The sequence below is a fragment of the Labeo rohita genome, chromosome 25, assembly GCF_022985175.1.
Source record: "Labeo rohita strain BAU-BD-2019 chromosome 25, IGBB_LRoh.1.0, whole genome shotgun sequence".
NCBI lineage: Eukaryota > Metazoa > Chordata > Actinopteri > Cypriniformes > Cyprinidae > Labeo > Labeo rohita.
In genome coordinates this window covers 21,713,528-21,730,953 of record NC_066893.1, presented here as the reverse complement: position 1 = coordinate 21,730,953, position 17,426 = coordinate 21,713,528, and the positions used below count along the sequence as shown (strand labels likewise).

The window sequence follows — 17,426 nt, the reverse complement described above, 5'->3', positions numbered from 1 at the left end:
CAGGGCAAAGCCAAAAGTAACAGGAATCAAAGTTTGGTCTTCACCTGGTGAGCAGGTTGGTGATCTGCAGGGCCAGTGCGGCTGTATAGCGATCTTCGCTCGTCACCAGATAACGCACCTCATCGTGAATACTGATGCAGAAGCGGCCATCAATGTTGTGTTCCTCGAACAGCCACCGCATGGCCACCAGCATTAAATGGAGATAGTCCACTGCTGAACTCTGAACCACCCAGTTTACTCGGCTGGTAATGAACTAAAACACAATAGAAGTCTCATGAATGGGAACTAACTTCAATTTAGCTCTATTAGCCTTCCTGTAGCTCAAACAGTACAGCATGGTGCTAATTTTTAAAAGCAAGAACTGGTTAAAAACAAAATTACTTGTATCTTGAATGCTCTGGATAATCATTCAAGTGTCTACCAAATCCATAAATGCGCTAAAACCATGGAAACTGACCTCTTCTTGAACAGCAGAAGGTTCCAGAGCTCTGGAAATCCTGCAGCCCAGCACTGGAGTTGCTGGTTCCTCAGAATGGGCGATACTTTCCAGCTTATTGAACATCTCTGATTCTGTACCGCCCGCCCATACACGCTGTCCTGTGAGATTCCACTTCCTCATGCTCCCCCTAGTGGTACTTCAAAGATTAAACAAGTATAAAATGCAGTTATGTCCAAAACAGACTTGCGTAAAACAGCGTGTGTTGCAAGGTAGTTAACAGACCTTTGACCTGCCAGTTTGGAGATTTTACGCAAATGCTGGAGTGAGACGCTGCCATCCTCAGCTCTTTCCACCTCCAGATCTAACTTCTTTACCAACCACTCCCCTTCTTCAGACAGGTGATATCTGTACACGCAAAACATCAAACAATAACTTTTTTTTACATTTTAAAACTATATATATATATATATATATATATACACACACACATATACATACACACACACACATATATATATATATATATATAAATACAATTATAATTTAATACTATTAGTATATCATAATATTTTAAAAGTTTAAAAAAAATAAATAAGATTTCAATAATTTAATCAATTTAAATATATAGTATATAAAATTAATAATACCCTTTAAATGATACAATTTATACAATAATATATTTATTTTTTAATTATAATATACAATATATTAAGTAAATAGTATTTTTTTTTTTAATAAAACCTTTTGAACTATATTTTGAATATAACTAAATATATTAGTTTTAATTCTATTTAACTTTTTATATTGTAATATTTTAAATAGGATCAATTTAATACAACTTAATATATCATAATATTAAAGATTTTAATATTTAATATTAACTTTTTTGAATAAAAACAATTGTGAAATATATTTTGAATATATTTGAATGTATTACAACTTAATATATAATATTTTAATATTTTAAATAATAGTCTATTTAACACAACTTAATATATCATATAACATTAAAGATGACTTTAATATTAATATTTTGAATAATTATTTAATATGAATTATATTTTTAATACTTAAATATTTTTAAATATTTTATTTAATACTTAATATTTTAAACAACGTATTTCAACTTAATATATCATTTAGTGTTAATTAAATTTTTAATACTAACATTATACATTTTAAACAACGTATTTCAACTTAATATATCATTTAGTATTAATTATATTTTTAATAATAACTTTTTATATTTTAATAATATTTGTAGTAATTAATGTAATACTATTTAGTATCATATTGATCAATTATATTTTTTAATAATAATATTTTATATTTTGAATAATGTATTTCAACTTAATATATCATTTAGTATTAATTATATTTTTAATACTAACATTTTATATTTTGACTAATGTATTTCAAATTAATATATCATTTAGTAATAATTCTATTTTTAATAATAGCTTTTTATATTTTAATAATATTTGTAATAATGTAACACTACTTAGTATTATATAATACTGATTAATTCTATTTTTTAATAATTTTTTTCTAATGTATTTCATGTATTTGAAATGTATAATGTATTTCAACTTAATACACTGTTTATTCTTCATTATATTTTTAATAATTACATTTTATATTTAGAATAATGTATTTCAATTAAATATATAATTTAGTATTAATTACATTTTTAATACCTTTTTATATTTTAATAATATTCGTAACAATGTAATACTATTTAGTATCATAATATTAATCAATTATATTTTTTAAAAATATTTTATTTTTAATAATGTATTTCAACTAAATATCATTTAGTATTAATTATATTTTTAATAATAGCGTTTTATATTTTAATAATATTTGTAATAATGTAACACTACTTAGTATTATATAATATTAATTCATTCTATTTTTTAATAATAATATTTTATATTCTGAATAATGTATTATAACTTAATATATTATTTAGTATTAATTTTATTTTTAATACTAACATTATATATTTTTAATAATGTATTTCAATTTAATACATTGTTTAGTATTCATTATATTTTTAATAATTACATTTTATATTTAGAATAATGTATTTCAACTTAATATATAATTTAGTATTAATTACATTTTGAATACCTTTTTATATTTTAATAATATTCGTAACAATGTAGTACTATTATGTATAATATTGATCAATTATATTTTTAATAATTTTATATTTTGGATAATGTATTACAACTTAATATATCATTTAGTATTAATTATGTTTTTAATAATAACATTTTATATATTAGTAATATTTTGAATAATGTAATACTATTTAGTATCATATAATATTAATCATGATTTTTATTTCTAAATATTTTTATATTATTTTTGTTTTATAGAAGTTATTTTTATATAATATTTTTAATAATTGAATAATAATAATAAAACATAATAACATTATTTTTCTACATAATATGTTAAACAATTAAGTCATAATTTAATGTCTGTTTTATTTCTTTAAAGGCAAAGTGTGCATTTATTTATTTTTTATTTTTTGCCTACCTGCGCAGTCCTTTGGTAAGTGCGTACATCTGACGAGCTTTATTAGCTGCTTCCTGTTGGCTTAGTCTGTGATTAAACTGCATTAGAAGTCGTTCTGCAAACGGCTGACCTGCCCCGTAAATCCGGCCATAGTTGAAGACCTTTGCATGTTCACGGCTAATGCCCACAGCATCTGCGGTACGGCTGTGCAGGTCCGTACCCTGACTTTTCTTTCCCTGGAGTGTCATCCACCCAAATGCTGTGCATCCTGGAAATCAGAGATCAAGAATGACCTATACACATAAGAAACACCATTTGCCCTTTATATTTTAAATCAGTTTGCATTTTCTTGTTGGAATTTGCATCTCGGAATCTAATGGCTGGGAAAGTGTGTCTGGAATACCATGCATTCCTGCAAATTGTGCTTCGCCAAGTATGGCAGCGATCCACAGCTCTTGAGAGTCCACATCTGCTCCCACCAGATGATACCCAGGAGGCACCTGCACCATGGCCTTCAGCTCACTGCCTACACGATCTTTCTGCAAACACACACAAACAGAGAATTACGGCAGCCCAATTCCATCACACAAGGAAAAAAAATAAACCATGCTTTGGTAAATCATAATTACAACAGCAAAAAGGCCTAATGACAAAAAGTAGAAATTCTGAGATACTACATCATAAATAGGGGTGGATATCATTTGAATTTTATCAATTTCGGTTCTGATTTCGATTTTGCTTATCGATTCCGATTCTTAACGGTGCCTAGTTTCGGACTCCAATAACAAAAAAAATCAATAAAAAATAAGGTCAAACGTTTTAGTTCTGTATTTTTACAAAGCTTTCTGTTGCAGCCTACAGAACCCTTAGGCCTAAGAGGATCTTTTGCCTATGGTTTTAACAAAAATGTCCACAGCAAAAACTAGACTAGTATAAATTTCAAACATTACATTGTTAAAGACAAGTAAACAGTCAGTAATAAAATAGGAACAAGCAAATAAATGAGCAATAGCATAAATAAATAAATCTGAACAATTTACAGGTATAGAAATTTACATCAAACATTTAAAAATAGTTTATTTTTTGTTTTCTTTTCACAAATAAAACATAGATTAATCCTCATTAAAGTTCTGAAAGATATTCAGTCAAGATCAGTGAACGATTTTTGTTCTTGGATTAACATTAATGACAGCACGGTTATTAGGCTGCTGTCTCTTGAACACAGAACGCACGCGGATCTAAAAATACTGTTACACGTGTGTTTTCTTTCTCATCTGTTCACTTTTACTTTTTGACATGGCTGGTTGTGTTTATGATGATATACTGACATATTTTTGTGCATATTGGGCGGTAAATGTGAAAGAAAAGTCAGATTCGGCCCGGAACGACCTTTTCTGCAGTGGAAATGCATGGAACAGTTCGAGAACGGACACAGGCTGGAACCTGCACCGGGATCGCTGTTCTCTGCTGTGCTCGCGCTTCAGATGTGTGCACTGCACACAAATAGCGCGCAACTTCTTTCCCTTCCTGCGCTTAAAACGTTTGATTTTAAACTTTAAAATCATTTAAAATCCGAACGTCGGAATCGTTAAGCGGAATCGAAATGCACGTGTCTTATCCAATACCCGGTTATTAGAAATTTGGAACCGGATCTAAAATGGAACTGGTTCTCGATACCCAAACCTAGTCATAAATACAACAAAAAGCAGAAATTGGAATGCTACATTCTGACATAAAAAGTTATGACAAAGGTTGAAATTTTGACAAAAAAAAAATCATAATTATAGTATCTCATAATTATGAGAAATTATGCGATACTATGTCATAATTATGACAAAAGTCAAAATGATAAAATACTGACAAATTATGACAAAGTAGAAATTATGAGATAAAAAAGCATAATGACAGAAATTATGAGATACTATGTCATAAGACAAAAGGTCAAAATCATGCAATACTGTTGTCATAATTATGACAAAAAGTATAAATTATGATATGCTACATTGACAAAAAGTTACGACAAAGGTTGAAATTTTGATATAAAAAGTCATAATGACATAAAAGTAGAAATTATGAGATGACATGTCATAATGACAGAAATTAAAATTGTAAGATACTGTCATTATGTCATTATGACTAAAAAAAGTAGAAATTAGATGCTGCATTGACATAAAAAGTTATGAGAAAGGCTGAAATTCTGATTGATAAAAAAAATTATAATGACATAAAAAGTAGAAATTATGAGACAATGTCACAATTACAACAAGTCAAAATTATGAGATGTTACATTCTGACAAAAAGTTATGATAAAGGTTGAAATTCTGACAAAAAGTCATGACAAAAGTAAAAATGATGAGATACTGTCATAATTATGACAAAAAGTAGAAATTATGAGATGCTACATTATGGCATAAAGGTTGACATTTTGGCATAAAAAGGTCATAATGACATGAAAATTAGAAATTATGAGATAATATGTCATAACTATGACAAAAAGTAGAAATTATGAGATGCTACACTCTGACAAAGTAATGACAAAGGCTGAAATTTTGACACAAAAAGTCGTAATGACATAAAAAGTAGAAATTATGAGATGCTACATCCTGACATAAGTTATGATAAAGGTTGACATACTATGACATCATTTTTGTCAGAACTGACATACTAATGTCAATTTAAATCATGAAAAAAAAAGATGAAATTGTGAGATAAAAATCAACTCAACTGTCATAATTTCAACTTTTTTTCCATGACTTTTTTCTTATGTGGCAGCTGTGCTTCCATAAATATGAATAATATAGAGCTAAATCAGTAATGACGGTAAACTATACTAAAAACAATATATAAAAAAAAAACCTAATAAACAACATATAATAAAATATACAAAATGTGATGTAATTTTACATTATCAAATTAATCACTGGAAATAATTAATTGTGAACTGCCATTCACAATGTGAGCAGGCGCTATACTCCACTGTAGGTGTCGTACCCGAGCATTACTTGCAGTCAGCCACGTCGGTTCTACAGCTCTGCGTGTGACGGTTCCAGCTGTGACGACCTGTGGTAAAATGGCACCATACTGTCCTTCCTCAAAGTGTTCATGTCTGAAGAAAGAGCAAAGAGTTTAGATGAGTCGTGATCTTTTCCCTCAAATGAAAAAGACACAATAGAAGACACCATTAACTTACAGTCTAACAGTGCGCGGCAGTTCTGCCTTACGGAGCCATACCACCATTTGGGAGCTGAAAGGACAAGAGATTTTGGATCAGAAATCAGCTATAAGCACCATCCACACATTTAAAAGACTAACCTATTTAAAGAAGACATCGGATGCCCAAAAGTTGGTATGGTTCTTTAGAGTCTTCATGAAATATCTGCAACATACTTTGGTTAAAATTCCTCAGTGGTCTTGTAAAACAACACCCTTTTTACCTTCTGAACAGTTCTGTTCACAGGGACCCATTTCAGTGCATGTCTCTTTAAATGATAATGAGCTACTGCGCACCCCACCCCTCTCTTCCGTTTTTGTGTGTTCAGTGGCACGTTACAATCAAAAACAAAGCATGGAGAAAATGGTGGACAGTGTACAACTGGCTGAGGGCAGAAATATGCTAATATGGAACCATATGTCAGTGGTTGTGGGCGGGGCCTAAGCAGTATGACATCATACTGCTCAGAAAATCAAAATGGCTTGATAATTGAGACTTTTTGGGGATAAAAAAAGGGGTGAATGGATATTTCTCATTGTAGGGTGGTTGTGTCCACACATTTACATGCAAACGTCTGAAAGTGAATTTTGCATCCGATGTCTCCTTTAAAAGATAGCTCAGTTGGAACTCTCAAACCTGATGCGTTTTTGAGCATTTCTCCAAAATGATATCATCTTGTTGATCTCCAGTGCTCGTGTGGCGTTGGTGCCGTCCCGTCCTGCCTGAAGCGTACCGTCCTCCATTTTAGACAGGAAGTCTTTAGAAAACGGACTACCCACATTGTTCTCATTTCCGTCCTGTGATTTGAAACAATTTTGAGTTATATGACTATAACTTGAATGAATGCATTGTACGATGAGGACAAAAATCTTATACCTTATGAGGCAGTTTAAAGAACCAGCAACCAGGGATGTTGACATCATTGTATGGGCCATTTCCATGGTGATAGGGACACTCGCCGTTTCCATTTTTGACTAATGAATTTAGTTTTTTCTAATAAGTAAATACAGCTATTATTAATAAAAAATGTGAAGTTTGTCCTTTGCAAAGCATTAAACAACATTTAATTTTTTAAATAAGATTTTAAATGATATCTTGCATTACAATTGTTTTTAAATAGTATGTTTAATTTTTAAATGAATTAATCATAATTTTATACTATTTAAAATATCCATTTAATAATATTTCTTAAAATCTTTTTCTATTAAAAAAAATATATATTATTTTATAAATTAAAATGTAATACTTAATATAGCACATAATGTTAATGATATTTAAAAATATAACATTTAATAATATTTTTTATAATAAATTACAAAAAAAGAATGTTTTGTGTTTTATTATCATAATCTAACCTTGATCCTCTTGGATGGCCCTGTTGTACTCAGCGCTTCATCATCAAATGCTTCCAGTCGACTTACTTCTTCAACCTACACAGGTGCACAAAAACATGCAGGCATGGATTAAATGACCGCTTTTGAGGAAAAACCCTAAAGCCCTAAAAACCCTATTTAGTAGCAAGCAAAGCTCTAACCGTCTGCCAAACGGAACTGTCAGTCAACATGAACTCATCAGAAGGTGGGCTGTCCGGATACTGGGGCTGTTCCTTTCCCTTGCGCTCACAATACTCCTTATAAATTCTCTCGATTGCCCTGGAAACCAAGTTTTAGAAAAGATGCTGTCAGCCACTGTATATGTGATCTGGGAACACCCGTCAGATGTCGCGCTGGAATGTTTTCAGGTAATTTGAAAAATAGGTCGAATGTTAATTCGGTTCAAAATTAGGTTTTCATTAAATTATTATTCTATAACATCTCATCTATCATCTCTGAAAACTTCTTGCCAAAAATGCTGAGGTGCTTTCCCTTAAAACCACAAAAACAGCTAACCTATCAAAATAAACCATGTAACATATTTAATAAAGGTGTATCATCGCCTTTCTAACTATAAGGGTGGCTGGATTATTTGTGCTATCTAAACATACAAGGGGTGATCAAAAGTTCAGAGACTATGCCCATGATAAACAACGGAAGACAGACGTTAGCCTGTTTGTGTAACGATGCAGTATAGCTCTCCCGACTCGACAGACAGCTCTCATTAAACCTGCTAAGGGAAAGTGAAAGCCGTCTCACTTTAAAACTGTTTTTCTCAAAAACCCATTTTTTCTTGGTTTTGGAAAGGGCTCGAACCCAGCTTTCACATGGTATCAAAACCTAACAAGGGTAAAATTTCACCTTGTGTTGGGTTTTCCTAGATCGCATGACATATTTTCCTAATGAACACAGTATCATCTTGGCTTTATTTTACCTATACGGACATACAGGTCCTTCACTGTCCTCTGAGGTGTCCAGGTTATCTCTGCGGCCTGGTACCAGGTAACCCCAGCCATGTTGGTCGGTGTAGTGCAGGGGATAGCCGTCCCACGTGAGGCCCATTAACTTGGGTGTGACCCTCATCTGCAGACTGATGAGACTGGCTCCAGGAGACCAGTCCTCGGCCTCAGACATCTTCACACACAGCTTCCGGTACCAGCTGAGCATAAATAATGTACAAAATATGCACACATGCAATGTGGAACGCTACGCTGTTGTACAGGGGGGCGGCACTTACCTGGGGTGGGCCGGTAAGTGCTGTCTCCTTTTTGGCAGGTAGCTGACTGTCTCCTTCAGTCTCTGTAAAAGCTCTCTACTGGGGTCTGAAGCTGCCTGCTCTTCTTCTGAAGGAGGACCTGGGTCTAAAACAGAGTGTTAATAATGTTATTGTTCCTCTAATCCTGATTCACAGTTCCTTTTGATCAATTAACATTCTTGACGTTCAAAGTCCTGAAGATTGCTCTCATGAAGAATGATTTCTAATCAATGAAATAGAATTCACAATAAAAATTTCCATTACTTTTCCAGGCTTGGAAATCACAATTCAAGCGCCGTCTGTAAATTGTAAATTTTTTTATCCTTTACATAAATAACTATTGCAAAATAACTACTCCAAAGAGTGTAACTCTTTTAATTTTTTAGATAATATTTGATATAATGATTATAGTATAATACTATTTAATATATTAACAATATTTTTTAAAATACTTTACAATATTTATTTTTAAAATGACTTGATTCTATCCTATACTCAATCCATATTCATATACACTACAGTGCAAATGTTTGGGGTCACTAACATTTTTTTAGTAATTTTATACAGCAAGGACGTATTAAAGTATTCAAATGACAGTAAAGACATGTATAATATTCTAGAATACATTTTTTAATTTTTCATAAAAGACTTCTAATCAAAGAATCCTGCAAATACAAATTCAGCTCTGCCATTTTGAAATTAATATAAATAAATACATTAAATTAAATAAACAAATAAAAAAAATTAAAATTACTTAAAGTAATTATTTTAAACAGTATTACTGTTACTACTGTATTTTTGATCAAATAAATACAGCCTGGTGAGACTGTCTTTTTTGTTTTTTTCAAATTAATTAATAAATAAATCCAAACAGTAGTGCATTTTATTTCCAGAACGAAAAATACTGTAAATCAACTTTGAAACCATGATGTAGGTGCAAAATCAGCACCAAACATAGTTAAAATGTTCAAGCAATAATATTTCATCATAATAAAATGTTGTAATCAAATGTTGGAAAAAAAAAAAAAAGAAAAACACACTTACCCTCGTTCCAGTCTTCGGGTACATTTTTGTTTGCTGCTGCTGTTGCCTCAGCCTCTTGTTTGGCTTTCTTCTTGCCTACAGTCATTTTCTTTTGCTTAAAATCCTGAACATCCCAATCCAAGTCCCACAGCCAGGGATCATCTTTGTACCTGCACAGCATACCACACCTATAATAACTACATATTTAACTACTGAGGACTAAACTGAGGACTGTTAGCAAACCCTATTTTATACCTGGCCAATAAAAAGTAACTGTATGTTTCTTAAAGGGACAGTTCACCCAAAAAAGAAAATTCTCTCATTAATCACTCAACCTCATGTTGTTCCAAACCCGTATTATCTTCGTTCATCTTCGAAACACAAAATAAGATATTTTTGATGAAATCTGAGAGCTTTCTGATCCTTGCATAGACAGCAAGGGTCCTACCATGTTCAAGGCCCAGAAAGTACCAAGAACATTGTTAGAATAGTCCATATGACATCAGTGGTTCAGCTGTAGTTTTATGAAGCTACGAGGGTGACACGGAGGAGAAGAATTGTTGAATAGAATTTATATTATAGTTTTTATGCAACAAAAAGTATTCTCATAGCTTCATAAAATTACGGTTGAACGACTGACGTCACATGGACTATTTTAACGATGTCCTTATTACTACCTTTCTGGACCTTGAACGTGGTACGACCCTTGCTGTAAGGTTTTACGGGTTTGGAACGACATGAGGGTGAGTAATTAATGACAGAATTTTCATTTTTGTGTGAACAATCCCTTTAAAAGTGGACACATGTTCTTTAAGGACTCCATTTGGTTATTATGAAAAAAAAAAAAAAAACAGGTAAGCTGGTGCATGTTTACCGATCATCCTCCAATAACTGGCAGGCATCGTCAGCTAGAATCATTAACGATTTCTTCATCTCTCTCTGCAGCTCTTCATAAGAGGTCTGGGCATCTTCCAAGTACCGCTTCCAGTTCTGATTGACAGGAAGGTAGCATACGCCCATTTCTAGCATACCTGCAAGTGTCACTGGGTGAGGACACCTAGAAAAATACAGATGACAGGTCATTTAACAATAATATTCCATAATGTACAGTTGGAGGTAAGCTTATGTAAATTAAGTGTCATACCGCTCCATAAAGAGAGGCAACTGTTGAATGAAGACCTCATGTGTGGCCAAAACATCAAGAGCACAATACTGCATCAGCTCCTAACAAAAAAGACAAAATAACTTCAGGAAACACATTAATTATTCAGTTATTACCTGATTTGCCCTTTCATTAATTTATGAACAGGAATAAATATTCATGCAGCATAGACAGTTCATGCTCCTTAAATTTTCAACTAAAAATGAAATTTGCTATCCAAGATGTAGACGAGTTTATTTCTTAATCTTAATCTTAAAAGATTTAAAGAGTTGTAGCACTGCATCACTTGCTCACCAGTGGATCCTCTGCAGTGAATGGGTGCCGTCAGAACGAGAGTCCGATTAAAAACATCACAATACTCCACAAGAAATCCACACGACTCCAGCCTACATTGTGATGTTTTTATCAGCTGTTTGGACTCTCATTCTGACGGCACCCATTCACTGCAGAGGATCCATGTGATCAAGTGATGCAATGCCAAATTTTTCCAAATCAGTTCTAATGAAGAAACAAACTCATCTCATCTTGAATAGCCTGAGGTTAGTAAATGTTCAGCAGATTATTTTTTGTTTGTGAACGATTTATTTTAAATATCCTACTTACCTGAAAATTTGTCCGAATGTCTGACATGCTGCCCTTCACGAACAGATCCCTAGCTTCTTTCTTCAACGGTTCTCCTCCCACGTAGAGAGCGTGAACATCAGCAAGGTTATTAATACTACTGATATCAACCCATTCCCATGAGCCAATCTGCAATAGAAAATATATTACCAATATTACTGGTTGGCAGTACTGTAAACCATTAAGGCTAATCTGACAAAAGCAGCATTATGGTTTGCACAAACCTTTGGGCCCTCAGATCTTCTGCTGAGGCGTTTCATGTGCTCCTTCACTTCTTGTAGCCCTTTTCTCTTGCCGTATTTGCTGGCCATCCAGAGTGAGCGCTGGAATCCTGTCAGACCTGAGATTGCCATGTGGAGACTCATTGTGTCCAGGAAACGCATTTTGGAGCCCTGCAAAGACCAACCCAAAAGTGCATGTATGATGTACACTACAGTCAAAAGTTTTTAAACAGTAAGAATTTTAATGTTTTTTAAAGAAGTCTCTTCTAATGAATAGAAACTTCAGGAGAACAGCATTTATCTGAAGCAGAAATCTTTTGTAACATTATCAATGTCTTCTATTTACTATCAGTTAAACCTGGACATATTTTAATACTAATATTTTAATAACACTGTTAAATGCAATCTTTAAGAAATGCCATTATTTATAGAATATTTTTATTTATTAATATTTTAAATTAGCTTTTATTTCTAGTTTTGTTTTGAAGTTTTCTTGTGCTTTTTTTTTTTAGTCATTTTAGTTTTTATCATACTTAGTACTAGTACTTTATCTCACACTTATTTTATTTCAGATTTTCTCATTCTTATTTCAAGTTTTTCTTCTAGCATTTATCTTTCATTTCAGCTTTATTTTAATTTACAAAAATGAATTTTAAGGTTTTATTAGTAGTAGTAGTTATGGCAGTAATATAATATAATTAGGGGCCAAGCACCGGAGGTGCGGTGGCACCTATTGTATCCGTTGGCGTTATTATTATTCCGCTTCTTCTTCTTCCTCTTCCGCCGCAAGTCTATGGCAGCCCATAGAACCGCTTGCGGGAAAGTTGTATAATTTTGCACACTGATAGAGGACAGTCCCAACATTAACCATAGCAAGTTTGGAGTCTCTAACTCAAACTCTCTAGCGCCACCACTTGTCCAAACTTTCAAAAGATTTATGCTAATAACATTTGAACCGTAAGCCACACAACAAAAATTCTTTTTTTCCTCTGATTCCTTGGCTTATGCCGAGTCGAATGGACACCAAAATTCAAAAATCGTAAGGTTTAGTTTTTTCGCTATTTTCAATTGTTCGTATAACCTACTTTTTCGAACTCGTCCTAGGCCGTTGCACCGATTGTCACAAAAATTGATCCAGATCATCTTCAGACCACGCTGGCAAAAAGTTATGGAATTCAAGTCGATTCGTCCAGCCGTTCACGAATAACACGCGAAAGAATTCTACGAAAAGCTAGCAAAAATCAATGTGAGGCTATATCTCCGTAACAGTTTGTCATATTGACACCAAACTTGGTGTGTGTTATAACAAGCATGACCTGAGGCTAACTGCAGTGTTTCGGTGCAGTGCCCCCCTAGTGGTCAGGAGATACGAAAAATGGATATTTTTCTTTATAACGTCTGAATGATTTGTCCAAAAATCACAAAACTGGTCTCTTTAGATTCGGTGTGTCATACCGAGTCGAACCATATCCAATTTTCCCATGTCAGCCATTTTGGGTGTCGGCCATTTTGAATTTAGCTTTAAAATGCTGTATCTTGAGAACGGATTAGCGTATCGTTTCGACATTAATTACAAAAATGTTCGGCACCATGCCCTGTACATAAAAATTTTGGGGCCAGCACCACCTTGTGGTCAAAAGTTATAACAAAATTTCAAAAAATGCTAATAACTTTTGCATACATTAGCCTATTGAAATGAAACTGATTTTGATAGATTCCTTCAGTCATGCTGAGAACACCGATACCAATTTTGCCAATTTTGGCTGAACTTCCTGTCCGCCATTTTGATTCATGTTGAAAACCTACTTTTTCGAACTCCTCCTAGACCGTTAGTCCAATTTTCACCAAATTTGACTCCGATCATCTTCAGACCATGCTGACAAAAAGTTATGGATTTTGTGTCGATACATGAAACCGTTTTCGTTTAGCGCATCAACGAATTTACTGGAAAGATGCCAAATTGCATTCGAGTCTGTATCTCTGCAAAGCTTTGACATATTGACACCAAATTTTATATGTGCTATTGTCAGCACACTCTGACCAAGCCACATCAATTTGGTAACAGTGCCACCTATGTAAGTAATACGCCATTCACTAAACATTAATAATGAAATTTACAAAAATGCTAATAACTTCTGTTTACATTAGCCTATTGGAATGAAACTGATGCCAATAGATTCCTTGGGTCAAGTCGAGAACATTGATACCCATTATGCCGAAATTGGCCAAACTTCCTGTCCGCCATTTTGATTAATGTACAAAACCTACTTTTTCGAACTCCTCCCAGACTGTTAGTCCGATCTTCACCAAATTTGACTCAGATCATCTTCAGACTATGCTGGCAAAAAGTTATGAATTTCGTGTCGATATACGAGACGTTTTCGTTTAGCGCATCAACAAATTTGCTGGAAAGATGCCAAACTACATCTGAGGCTGTATCTCTGCAAAGCTTTGACATAATGACGGCAAACTTTGTGTGTGTCATTGTCATTTCACACAGAACACGTCACATCAATTTGAAAACAGCACCACCTGTTGGTCAAAAGTGATAAGCCATTAAATAATATTATTGGTTGTATTTATGATTTTTCAGCCATTTCAACTGATATTATCCTAAAATGACTTTAGTTACTCATTGTTACAGTCGGTCTGTTGCTCCTTGCCATGCTTAGCTCCTCATTCTGCCTCTGTTGTGCTTGGCCCCGCAATTGCTGCTTGCAGCTATATTTTATTTTAGTTTTAGTAATTTTAGCATTTTAAGACAGACTGCAGGGATTCCCAAACATTTTTGTCAGTCAAACTCCTTTTATATAAAATATAAATTAAATATAAATATAAATTTTCCGTATAGTACCTCCTGAGATTTTGTGGTAATATATCAACCAATTGAAATCTGATGCTAGTTAATGTTCCCATAACATTATTTAATTTGATAGTTTTTATTTTTAAATCACCTATTTGATTTTATTAATTGTTAGCTTACATAAACTCACAAACCCCTTGCAGTTCCTTTGTGAACCCCAGTTTGGAAAAAACATTAGCTTTTTTAGCTTTTAGAATCATTAGAGTTTCAGTTTTTACTCTTTTTACATTTAATATGTTAGTGTTTTAAGACCAAATAACATAGGATTTTAACAAATCCAACAAAAAAGCAAGTAAAGAAACATTCAAAATCAGTCTCAATTCAGTCTAAAATGAATCTCACCTTCAGTAAATACTGTTCTTTAATGTGTGCCCGATCAAAGCTCACATTGTGTCCAACCACAAGCCTCTCCCTCCATTTACCAGCCTGCGGCTGGGTGGAGTTTGCTGGGGTCTCCAGAGGGATGAGATCAGCCATCGTCAGATCACTAGACCAGGTGTATCTCTCCTCTATGAGTCTCTTACTGCACCATGAGTACCTGCAACACCAAATAAAAGTAAGTAAAAAATCCTGGCGAACATATACCTGTTACGATCAGTAACCCTTACCAGGCATTTGGGGAAACCGCTACGGCCAACGTAGGACATTGTCCCTCCTCCATGCAGACTTCCACATCAAACACGATAGCTTTCTCATCTGGAAAATTCACACTTTGGCGTTCTCCGCCAGGGCCATACCGAGTCCAGCCAACTTCCCAAGCCCATTCCTTGGGCATCCTGGGAAGCCTTGCTCTCTGAAGCTGACTGGCCGCATCTAGATAAGGAAGGCTCTGCTTTTGGGCAAGTAAAGAGAAGTGTTCGTCAATGTCATTGCCGTACATTTGAGGCAACTTGAGTTCTACGTCTGGTAACAGGATCGCTTCTTTCCCCCAGAGTTTATGTTGCTCCAAGTGTTCTATACTGCGTTCAACATCCTCGTCTGTGTACTCCTGCGTCCGACCCTTAAATATCTGCTCCTGCAGGTTCCTGGAGAGCATCTGGATGTTGAGGGGGTTCAGACGGGTCTGGTCTGAGCCCTGCTGGGATTTGGGTTTCATAGAGGTGGAGCACCATCTTACCCAAACTCCAGTTCGTATGAAGGTCTGCCACCGGTGACATGATATCAGACGGAGCATCGTATTAGAGCCTCGGATGAAACATCCTCACATACTCAGAAGAACCTGGTGTATGAAAAAAAAACAAAAAAAACAGAGATTAAAGAGATGCATCTCTAAGGCCACATCAAACCATGTCTAGAGTGGCAATGTGTGTCCTTTAACTTTTAGATGTTAATTTTGCAAAGCTCAGTCACACTTGTTTATTAAATTATTCATTTAATATAAATATTTGTACTTTTTTATTCATGAAATGTCATACTCTATGATTCTAAACATTATATTTAATAAACTTACATATATGTTTTCAGAGATAGAAGTAAATACACTACCTGTCAAAAGTTTTTTTTTTAATGTTAAAGATTTTTAAAGTTTTTTTTTTTTTTTAAGAATCCTCTTCTGCTCACCAAGCCTGTATTTATTCATCCAAAATACAGCAAAAGCAGTAATATTGTGAAATATTTTTACTATTTAAATAACTGCTTTTTGTTTGAATATATTTAAAGTGTAATTTATTCCTATCATCAAAGCTACATTTTTAGGATCATTGCTCCAGTCTTCAGTGTCACATGATCTTTCAGAAATCATTCTAATATGCTGATTTTCTGTTCAAAAAACATTTATTATTATTATTAATAATATTATTATCAATATCTAAAACAGTTGAGTACATTTTTTCAGGATTATTTGATAAATAGACAGATCCAAAGGTCAGCATTTATCTGAAATAAAAGGTTTTGGTAACATTATGCAGTAAACCATTCAAAAGCTTAGAGTTTGGGGGAAAGAAATTATAATGAATACCTTTATTTAGCCAGGATGCTTTAAATGGATCAAAAGTGATGATAAAGACATTTATAATGTTAGAAAAGATTTATTTTTTTAGATAAATGCTGTTCTTCTGAACTTTCTATTCATCGAAGAAACCTGAAAAAAAAATCTACTCTGCTGTTCTCAACATAATAATAAAAACAAACGTTTTTAAGCAGCAAATCAGAATATTATAATGAGAAGATGTAAAAGAGTAATGATGAAAAAATCCGGCTTTGAAATCACAGGAATAAATGATATTTTAAATTATATTTAAACAGAAAACAGTTATTTGAAATCTCAATTCAAAATGTTAATGTTTTTGCTGTATTTTGGATCAAATACATGCAGGCTTAGTGAGGAGAAGAGACTTCTTTAAAAAAAAAAAAAAAAAAAAACTTAAAAACTTTTCAGTGGTACTGTATATAGAAGGTGGTACGATAAGAAGTTCGTTTTTATTTAGTGCATAGTATTCTAAATATATTTCTAAAGCATATATCTTATATTATTTAATCTGAGAATTTATAAACTCATATCTGTCACATAACGAACTGACAATACTTAAAAATACGTTACCTGATTAACCACCGATGGATAAATATGACGCTGCCTTGTTATCCATGCTAGTGCACTTGCAAATCGATTTCTTATGTTAAACGTACAATTTATTCCTAAGTACAACAGTTTTGACTCAAAACAAACACATTCAGACGCACTACACATGCACACATACAGCTCTATCCGAAGAAATGCTGTTTCCACAAAGCGC

At 33.3% G+C, this 17,426-nt stretch overlaps 1 protein-coding gene across 1 annotated transcript in view; it reads right to left on the bottom strand.

The window, feature by feature from the left end:
• Positions 1-17,426, bottom strand: part of polg (polymerase (DNA directed), gamma) — an 18,807-nt gene extending 1,381 nt beyond the window's left edge. Inside the window, exons 1-21 of the mRNA XM_051099820.1 lie at positions 17,234-17,426; positions 15,303-15,913; positions 15,037-15,232; positions 11,835-12,002; positions 11,593-11,739; positions 10,972-11,051; positions 10,702-10,884; positions 9,849-9,997; positions 8,787-8,910; positions 8,484-8,708; positions 7,711-7,828; positions 7,532-7,606; positions 7,053-7,169; positions 6,813-6,973; positions 6,156-6,209; positions 5,957-6,071; positions 3,369-3,504; positions 2,987-3,233; positions 722-844; positions 458-635; positions 45-253 (exon numbers count right to left, since the gene is read on the bottom strand). Of these exons, the coding sequence (XP_050955777.1) occupies positions 45-253; positions 458-635; positions 722-844; positions 2,987-3,233; positions 3,369-3,504; positions 5,957-6,071; positions 6,156-6,209; positions 6,813-6,973; positions 7,053-7,169; positions 7,532-7,606; positions 7,711-7,828; positions 8,484-8,708; positions 8,787-8,910; positions 9,849-9,997; positions 10,702-10,884; positions 10,972-11,051; positions 11,593-11,739; positions 11,835-12,002; positions 15,037-15,232; positions 15,303-15,868 (3,371 nt within the window). The 5' untranslated portion in view covers positions 15,869-15,913; positions 17,234-17,426. The remainder of the gene's footprint in view (positions 1-44; positions 254-457; positions 636-721; positions 845-2,986; positions 3,234-3,368; positions 3,505-5,956; positions 6,072-6,155; positions 6,210-6,812; positions 6,974-7,052; positions 7,170-7,531; positions 7,607-7,710; positions 7,829-8,483; positions 8,709-8,786; positions 8,911-9,848; positions 9,998-10,701; positions 10,885-10,971; positions 11,052-11,592; positions 11,740-11,834; positions 12,003-15,036; positions 15,233-15,302; positions 15,914-17,233) is intronic.